General features: G+C 41.7%; 1 protein-coding gene across 1 annotated transcript; it reads right to left on the reverse strand.

The window, feature by feature from the left end:
• Positions 1 to 8,047: 8,047 nt before the first annotated feature.
• On the reverse strand, positions 8,048 to 9,680 carry TMEM31 (transmembrane protein 31). The gene is given in 3 exon segments (XM_030850168.2): positions 8,048 to 8,477; positions 9,040 to 9,164; positions 9,585 to 9,680. Coding segments are annotated over 3 exon segments (612 nt in total). The 5' UTR covers positions 9,670 to 9,680; the 3' UTR covers positions 8,048 to 8,075.
• Between the last annotated feature and the right edge of the window lie 427 nt (positions 9,681 to 10,107).

Consider the following 10,107-nt stretch of genomic DNA (forward strand, 5'->3'; position numbering starts at 1 on the left):
ACACGAAACACACTCATACTAGGTCATAATATTGACATTCAGTCCAGTAATCTTCCACTGTTAACAGCTCCTTTACTTTGCAGTGAAACTTGATTTGTATATTTTTGCCTCTGAGTCCTTGTGGGATTTTTTTTTATTCAAAAAGAAAGTCACAAAAATTATAATCATCCTCATCAGTTCACTCAGTCCCATGCAATTAATTTTTTTTTCATCTTCATATTTTGTTAGCACTTTTATGAATCCATCAGTTTTCCATTAGAGTTCTGAAAATGCTTATTCATTCAGTTCGGCAGTATAGTCAGTTACCAGAAACCTGTACTTGTCAGAGTCTTTTCCATGAATTCCTTGAAGATGAAACACTTTTATAGGAACATTTTTGCAAAAGCATCAGAGTACACCCAGAACTGTCTGTAAATGACAAAAGACTTTAAAATGACCACGGTTAGAGATGTGATGAAAGTTCATAATAAGAAAATTGACAAGGAAATTTAGTTATTTCTGAGATATACATTTTAAAGTAATAACTAGAATTATGACTTATAACATTATACCAGAACATATAAAATTTTTAGAAATTTCATATAATGTCTGAAACATTTATATTAACATATTTCCATACAAATAACCCAAAGAAAGTTTAGTATTAGTTGTTTTTTGTTTGTTTGTTTGTTTATACGGCAGGTTCTTATTAGTCATCAATTTTATACACATCAGTGTATACATGTCAATTCAATCGCCCAATTCAGCACACCACCATCCCCACCCCACCGCAGTTTTCCCCCCTTGGTGTCTTTACGTTTGTTCCCTACATCTGTGTCTCAACTTCTGCCCTGCAAACCAGTTCATCTGTACCATTTTTCTAGGTTCCACATACATGCATTAATATACGATATTTGTTTTTCTCTTTCTGACTTACTTCACTCTGTATGACAGTCTCTAGGTCCACCCAAGTCTCAACAAATGACTCAATTTCATTCCTTTTTATGGCTGAGTAATATTCCATTGTATATATGTACCACAACTTCTTTATCCATTCATCTGTTGATGGGCATATAGGTTGCTTCCATGACCTGGCTATTGTAAATAGTGCTGCAATGAACATTGGGGTGCATGTGTCTTTTTGAATTATGGTGCTCTCTGGGTATATGCCCAATAGTGGGATTGCTGGATCATATGGAAATTCTATTTTTAGTTTTTTAAGGAACCTCCATACTGTTCTCCATAGTGGCTGTATCAATTTACCTTCCCACCAACAGGGCAAGAGGGTTCCCTTTTCTCCACACCTTCTCCAGCATTTGTTGTTTGTAGATTTTCTGATGATGCCCATTCTAACTGGTGTGAGGTGATACCTCATTGTAGTTTTGATTTGCATTTCTCTAATAATTAGTGATGTTGAACAGCTTTTCATGTGCTTCTTGGCCATCTGTATGTCTTCTTTGGAGAAATTTTTATTTAGGTCTTCTGCCCATTTTTGGATTGGGTTGTTTGTTTTCTTAATATTGAGCTGCATGAGCTGTTTATATATTTTGGAGATTAATTCTTTGTCTGTTGATTCCTTTGCAAATATGTTCTCCCATTCTGAGGGTTGTCTTTTCGTCTTGTTTATGGTTTCCTTTGCTGTGCAAAGGCTTTTAAGTTTCATTATGTCCCATTTGTTTATTTTTGTTTTTATTTCCATTACTCTAGGAGGTGGATCAAAAATGATCTTGCAGTGATTTATGTCAAAGAATGTTCTTCCTATGTTTTCCTCTAAGAGTTTTATAGTGTCTGGCCTTACATTTAGGTCTTTAATCCATTTTGAGTTTATTTTTGTGTATGGTGTTAGGAAGTGTTCTAATTTCATTCTTTTACATGTAGCTGTCCAATTTTCCCAGCACCACTTATTGAAGAGACTGTCTTTTCTCCATTGTATATCTTTGCCTCCTTTGTCATAGATTAGTTGACCATAGGTGCATGGGTTTATCTCTGGGCTTTCTATCTTGTTCCATTGATCTATGTTTTTGTGCCAGTACCATATTTTCTTGATTACTGTAGCTTTGTAGTATAGTCTGAAGTCAGGGAGTCTGATTCCTCCAGCTCCGTTTTTTTCCCTCAAGACTGCTTTGGCTATTCGGGGTCTTTTGTGTCTCCATACAAATTTTAAGATGATTTGTTCTAGTTCCATAAAAAATGCCATTGGTAATTTGAAAAGGATTGCATTGAATCTGTAGATTGCGTTGGATAGTATAATCATTTTCACAATATTGATTCTTCCAATCCAAGAACGTGGTATATCTCTCCATCTGTTGGTATCATTTTTAATTTCTTTCATCAGTGTCTTATAGTTTTCTGCATACAGGTCTTTTGTCTCTCTAGGTACGTTTATTCCTAGGTATTTTGTTCTTTTTGTTTCAATGGTAAATGGGAGTGTTTCCATAATTTCTCTTTCAGATTTTTCATCATTAGTGTATAGGAATGCAAGATTTCTGGGCATTAATTTTGTATCCTGCAACTTTACCAAATTCATTGATTAGCCCTAGTAGTTTTCTGGTGGCATTTTTAGGATTCTCTATGTATAGTATCATGTCATCTGCAAACAGTGACAGTTTTACTTCTTCTTTTCCAATTTGTATTCCTTTTATTTCATTTTCTTCTCTGATTGCTGTGGCTAGGACTTCCAAAACTATGTTGAATAATAGTGGAGAGAGTGGACATCCTTGTCTTGTTCCTAATCTTAGAGGAAATGCTTTCAGGTTTTCACCATTGAGAATGATGTTTGCTGTGGATTTCTCGTGTACGGCCTTTATTATGTTGAGGTAGGTTCCCTCTGTGCCCACTTTCTGGAGAGTTTTTATCATAAATAGGTGTTGAATTTTGTCAAATCTTTTTCTGCATCTATTGAGATGATCATATGGTTTTTCTCCTTCCATTTGTTAATATGGTGTATCATATTGATTGATTTGTGTATATTGAAGAATTCTTGCATCCCTGGGATAAATCCCACTTGATCATGGTGTATGATCCTTTTAATGTGTTGTTGGATTCTGTTTGCTAGTATTTTGTTGAGGATTTTTGCATCTATATTCATCAGTGATATTGGTCAGTAATTTTCTTTTTTTGTAGTATCTTTGTGCGGTTTTGGTATCAGGGTGATGGTGGCCTCATAGAATGAGTTTGGGAGTGTTCCTTCCTCTGCAATTTTTTGGAAGAGTTTGAGAAGGATGGGTGTTAGCTCTTCTCTAAATGTTTCATAGAATTCACCTGTGAGAAGCCATCTGGTCCTGGACTTTTGTTTGTTGGAAGAGTTTTAATCACAGTTTCAATTTCGTTACTTGTGATTGGTCTGTTCATATTTTCTGTTTCTTCCTGGTTCAGTCTTGGAAGGTTATACCTTTCTAAGAATTTGTCCATTTCTTCCAGGTTGTCCATTTTATTGGCATAGAGTTGCTTGTAGTAGTCTCTTAGGATGCTTTGTATTTCTGCGGTGTCTGTTGTAACTTCTCCTTTTTCATTTCTAATTTTATTGATTTGAGTCCTCTCCCTCTTTTTCTGGATAAGTCTGGCTAATGGTTTGTCAATTTTGTTTATCTTCTCAAAGAACCAGCTTTTAGTTGTATTGATCTTTGCTATTGTTTTCTTTGTTTCTATTTCATTTATTTCTGCTCTGATTTTTATGATTTCTTTCCTTCTGCTAAGTTTGGGTTTTGTTTGTTCTTCTTTCTCTAGTTACTTTAGGTGTAAGTTTAGATTGTTTACTTGAGATTTTTCTTGTTTCTTGAAGTAGGCTTGTATAGCTATAAACTTCCCTCTTAGAACTGCTTTTGCTGCATCCCCATAGGTTTTGGATCATTGTGTTTTCATTGTCATTTGTCTCTAGGTATTTTTTGATTTCCTCTTTGATTTCTTCAGTGATCTCTTGGTTGTTTAGTAACGTATTGTTTAGCGTCCATGTGTTTGTGTTTTTTACGTTTTTTTCCCTGTAATTCATTTCTAATCTCATAGCGTTGTGGTCAGAAAAGATGCTTGATATGATTTCAATTTTCTTAAATTTACTGAGGCTTGATTTGTGACCCAAGATGTGATCTATCCTGGAGAATGTTCTGTGTGCACTTGAGAAGAAAGTGTAATCTGCTGTTTTTGGATGGAATGTCCTATAAATATCAAGTAAATCTATCTGGTCTATTGTGTCACTTAAAGCTTCTGTTTCCTTATTTATTTTCATTTTGGATGATCTGTCCATTGGTGTAAGTGAGGTGTTAAAGTCCCCAACTATTATTGTGTTACTGTCGATTTCCTCTTTTATAGCTGTTAGCAGTTGCCTTATGTATTGAGGTGCTCCTATGTTGTGTGCATATATATTTATAATTGTTGTATCTTCTTGGATTGATTCCTTGATCATTATGTAGTGTCCTTGTCTCTTGTAACATTCTTTATTTTAAAGTCTATTTTATCTGAGTATAGCTACTCCAGCTTTCTTTTGATTTCCATTTGCATGGAATATCTTTTTCCATCCCCTCACTTTCAGTATGTATGTGTCCCTAGGTCTGAAGTGGGTCTCTTGTAGACAGCATATATATGGGTCTTGTTTTTGTATCCATTCAGCAAACCTGTGTCTTTTGGTTGGAGCATTTAATCCATTCATTTTTAAGGTAATTATCGATATGTATTTTCCTATGACCATTTTCTTAGTTGCTTTGGGTTTGTTTTTGTAGATCCTTTTCTTCTCTTGTGTTTCCCACTTAGAGAAGTTCCTTTAGTATTTGTTGTAGAGCTGGTTTGGTGGTGCTGAATTCTCTTAGCTTTTGCTTGTCTGTAAAGCTTTTGATTTCTCCATTGAATCTGAATGAGATCCTTGCTGGGTAGAATAATCTTGGTTGTAAGTTCTTCCCTTTCATCACTTTAAGTATATCATGCCACTCCCTTCTGGCTTGTAGAGTTTCTGCTGAGAAGTCAGCTGTTAACCTTATGGGAGTTCCCTTGTATGTTATTTTTCATTTTTCCCTTGCTGCTTTCAATAATTTTTCTTTGTCTTTAATTTTTGCCAATTTGATTACTATGTGTCTCGGCATGTTTTTCCTTGGGTTTATCCTGTATGGGACTCACCGCACTTCCTGGCTCTTTCCTTTCCCATGTTAGGGAAGTTTTCAACTATAATCTCTTCAAATATTTTCTCTGGCCCTTTCTCTCTCTCTTCTCCTCTGGGACCCCTATAATGCGAATGTTGTTGTGTTTAATATTGTCCCAGAAGTCACTTATGCTGTTTTCATTTCTTTTCATTCTTTTTTCTTTATTCTGTTCTGCAGCAGTGAGCTCCACCATTCTGTCTTCCAGGTCACTTATCCGTTCTTTTGCCTCAGTTATTCTGCTGTTGATTCCTTCCAGTGTAGTTTTCATTTCACTTATTGTATTGTTCATCTCTGTTTGTTTGTTCTTTAATTCTTCTAAGTCTTTGTTAAACATTTCTTGCATCTTCTCGATCTTTGCCTCCATTCTTTTTTTTTTTTTTTTTTTTGCATTACGCAGGCCTCTCACTGTTGTGGCCTCTCCCATTGCAGAGCACAGGCTCCGGACGTGCAGGCTCAGCGGCCATGGCTCACGGGCCTAGCTGCTCCGCGGCATGTGGGATCTTCCCAGACAGGGGCACGAACCCGTGTCCCCTGCATCGGCAAGTGGACTCTCAACCACTGTGCCACCAGGGAAGCCCCTTTGCCTCCATTGTTTTTCCGAGGTCCTAGATCATCTTCACTATCATTATTCTGAATTCTTTTTCTGGAAGGTTGCCTATCTCCACTTCATTCAGTTGTTTTTCTGGGGTTTTATCTTGTTCCTTCATCTGGTACATAGCCCTCTGCCTTTTCATCTTGTCTATCTTTCTGTGAATGTGGTTTTTATTCCACAGGCTGCAGGACTGTAGTTCTTGCTTCTGCTGTCTGCCCTCTGGTGGATGAGGCTACCTAAGAGGCTTGTGTAAGTTTCCTGATGGGAGGGACGGGTGGTGGGTAGAGCTGACTGTTGCTCTGGTGGGCAGAGCTCAATCAAACTTTAATTCACGGGGCTTCCCTGGTGGTGCAGTGGTTGAGAGTCCGCCTGCCATTGCAGAGGACATGGCTTCATGCCCCTGTCTGGGAAGATCCCACATGCTGTGGAGCGGCTAGGCCCGTGACCCATGGCTGCTGAGCCTGCGCATCTGGAGCCTGTGCTCTGCAACGGGAGAGGCCATAAGAGGCCCGCGTACCACAAAAAAAATAAAACAAAACTTTAATACGCTTGACTGTTGATGCGTGGAGCTGGGTTCCCTCCCTGTTGGTTGTTTTGCCTGAGGCAACCCAACACTGGAGCCTACCTGGGCTCTTTGGTGGGGCTAATGACAGATTCTGGGAGGGCTCACACCAAGCAGTACTTCCCAGAACCTCTGCTGCCAGTGTCCTGTCCCCACGGTGAGCCACAGCCACCCCCCACCTCTGCAGGAGACCCTCCAACACTAGCAGGTAGGTTTGGTTCAGTCTCCTCTGGGGTCACTGCTCCTTCCCCTGGGTCCCAATGCGCACACTACTTTGTGTGTGCCCTCCAAGAGTGGAGTCTCTGTTTCCCCCAGTCCTGTCAAAGTGCTGCAATCAATTCCCACTAGGCTTCAAAGTCTGATTCTCTAGGATTTCCTCCTCCCGTTGCCGGACCCCCAGGTTGGGAAGCCGGACGTGGGGCTCAGAACCTTCACTCCAGTGGGTGGCCTTCTATGGTATAAGTGTTCTCCAGTCTGTGAGTCACCCACCCACCAGTTATGGGATTTGATTTTACTGTGATTGCGCCCCTCCTACCATCTCATTATGGCTTCTCCTTTGTCTTCGGATGTGGGGTATCTTTTTTGGTGAGTTCCAGTGTCTTCCTAGGGTTTCTCAATCTTAGCACTATCATCATTTTGGGTGAGATAATTTTTCTTTAATGTATGGGTTGGGAGGGGCTGTCCTATGCACTGTAGGATATTTAGCAACTTCCCTGGCCTCTACCCACTAGATGCCAGTTGCCAGCACCACCCCAAAATTGTGCACCCAAAAATGTCTCCTAACATTTTGAAAGGCCCCTGGTGGGGTGGGGTTGGGGGGAGTCAGCCCTGGTTAAGAACCACTGGGGTGGAAGATTTCTCTAGTGAGACCTGCTCCTTAACTGGAACCTGCAGCAACCTCACTGTCCAACATAGCAGAGGCTGATGAAAAAAGTTGCCTGTCATTAGTCCTACTCCTGCTGGGGAGCCCCATAAGGTGAGCTCAGCTGCTCAAAACAATGTACGGAGGTGATCTGATTGAGGAAGTGAAAGGACTTCATAAACCTGAGCTCTGGCCTCCCTTCTGGTCCCACCCAGCCACAACCCTGCTTCAGGAGAAGTGAGCATTCACTCTTCACAAGGGAAATGGGAGAGAAAAGTACAGTCATCCCTCAGTACCAGTGGGGGATTGCTTCCAGGACCCCCTGCAGATAGCAAAATCAGCAGATGCTCAAGTCCCTTACATTAGGCCCTTCGTATCCTCAAACGCAGAACCCATGAATACAGAGGGCTGACTGTACTTAAAGGCTACCAAGGCAGGTAGTAGAGGAGAGCACTAAGGAATGGATAAGCAGAAGCCAGCAGTGCCTTGAAATGAGAGACGCATCCATAGCCGGGGGTGATTTGTACACTCCATTGGGATCCCTGCCCTGTTCTGCTCTTCATTGTAAGACATGAGGCACTCACTCACCACTCAGTTCAAATCCCCACCAGGGTCTCTCACAAAGAACAGCAGGAAAAAAATCACAAGGTCAAGGAAGAATAGGGTTGGAGGAAGCAAAGGAAGGACCTCCTAGTCTGATATTGATACTACAGCCTAGGTAAAGGGCAGCACCACTGAATTGAAAGCCCAGGATCCCCAAGCCCTACTGCTATCTTCTCACTGGGTAATCTTGACTAAGATTTTTCCCCTCAAGGCCTCCAATGACCTCATGTGTCTCACATGGGAATAACGCACCCCACCCAATTACCACCACAGCTGTGATGACCCTAGGAGAGAACAGAAGGCAAACAAATACAGCATTCATGTTCATTGCTTTTTATTGAAGGAAAAGAATCAGAAGACAAGAGTGAAAAGAATAATAAGAAGCAGAAGCAGAAGTAAGGAAAGAAGAAAGAAAGAAAGGAAAAGAAGTGTAGGGAGGAAAGGCAGATGGAAGAGGAGGGTGGAGAGGGCAGAGAGGTGAAGGATGATGGATAGCCCGATCTCTTTGACATGGGTCTTCAGACAATGGGATATATCATGGGAAGCTTCTTTAAAAACCAGAATAAATTCAGGATAAAACTGAAGAACAGCAGGCAGTTGATATGGGTTGGCAACTCACTGGACAGGCCATGGAAGGACTCCTGGAAAGTTGACTGCTCCATTGGTGGATGTTGCAGGTGTCCTACGTGAAGGCAATTGATATCTGGATGGCTGTGTGCCTCCTCTTCGTGTTCGCTGCCCTGCTGGAGTACGCTGCTGTCAATTTTGTCTCCCGTCAGCATAAGGAATTCATGCGACTTCGAAGAAGGCAGAGGTGCCAACGCATGGTGAGTATAACTAGGGAGGGGCCCACTTCCTTTCTCCTTTGGACTCCTTCCTCCCTACTACTCCTCCCACAAACCAAGACTTGACCTAGGCTGCAAGGACTAGACAGGCAATCAGGACCCTGGATTCTAGTCCCAAGCTGGTCACAAATAAGCTAAGTACTTTAACCTCTTTGATTCTATTTCTTTTTCTGTCCAATGGGACCTTAATTCCTGTAGGGCAGTCTAGCAGACTGATTAAGAGCATGGGCATAGTAAGCACTGAAAAAATGTTAGCCAATATTAGAACCTTGTCAAGTTAGTTAACATGAGATTGCTTTGAGAATAATTAGTGGTTGCTCCTGACTCTCCTCCCACCCAGGAGGAAGGTACCCCAAGTTGTCATATACTGTTTGGTGGTTAAGAATTCAGATCAGGCATTGTTGCCTTTCTAGGGGAGCATTATAAAAGGGTCCCCATAACTAAACTGGAATTGAAAAACCACCACTTGCCTCTTCTGGCTGTTGGATTTCTTCACCTTGATCTTCATTGGGCGCATCAGAGTTGTTGGGCATGAGCTGTTGTTCTCCCTCGCTCTTGTTTGTTAACCCCATTTCTTCTACAGTAGAGTGATCACCTGGGGAAATAGAGCAGGGATTTTGTCATCATGACAACAGAGGCAGTTCTTCCTCCCCACCGTTACCCAGACCATAGGTGCTAGGTATGTTGCCATGACAACAGAGGTGCCTGGGCCACTCTCACAGAAGCCAGTGCCCAATTATGAGCAAAGCTAAAAGCCTTTGCTGAGCTACATACTGGTCACTTAATCATCAGACACACAGAGCTCTGGCCTGTCTTGAGCTCTGACTCCTTGTTTTCTGCCTTATCTGGAGGCTCCAAAGCCAAGCGGCAGGCACATATGACCTCTTGCGGGAGAGGAAACAATGTTCTATCTAAGCCCACTGGCTCTAGCCTGTCGGGGCCACTGTAGCACTAAGGTTCTTCTCTCTTCTTAACATCCCACCTCCCACTTCAGCTGCTCCTGGAGTACCCTTACCATATGTCTGCACTAAAATTATCCTCCGGGATTTCATGTTCCTTGCTAAGGTCCCTTTCTGCTGAGGGCAGGGCTCCTGCCTCATCTAGTGGTTTGTCAGAATTTATCAATTCTTGCCTGGCTTCAGTCCTTGAGTTGTGTCCTGGGAAACCCGCCCTCTAGTGGATTGATCCATAACTACATCTCCTTGAGTAGGACCGATTCTTCAAGAGACCTAAAAGCCTTCCTATCCAATGCTGAGACTTAGAAAAAATATATGGACTTGGCAGAAGGGCAAGAAAAGTAGATGCACCCTTTTCTAAGCTAACTGTCCCCACCTCCTTTTTAGCTGTGTCAAGCCTGACCGCAGGTACCAAAATCTTATCTTTATAGGGGTTTTTATCTTGATGCCTTCTCAATGCCTACCTTGGGAAAGAAGAGCAGGCTGCCAACCAGTTCCAGAGTCCTTTTGCCAGTTAGATTGCCTGTGTGGGTGTCCCGGCAACAGAAGACTGCTGCAGTTACTGTAGAGCTACTCCAGGTT

This window comes from Globicephala melas, chromosome X (assembly GCF_963455315.2).
Source record: "Globicephala melas chromosome X, mGloMel1.2, whole genome shotgun sequence".
Classification (NCBI taxonomy): Eukaryota; Metazoa; Chordata; class Mammalia; order Artiodactyla; family Delphinidae; genus Globicephala; species Globicephala melas.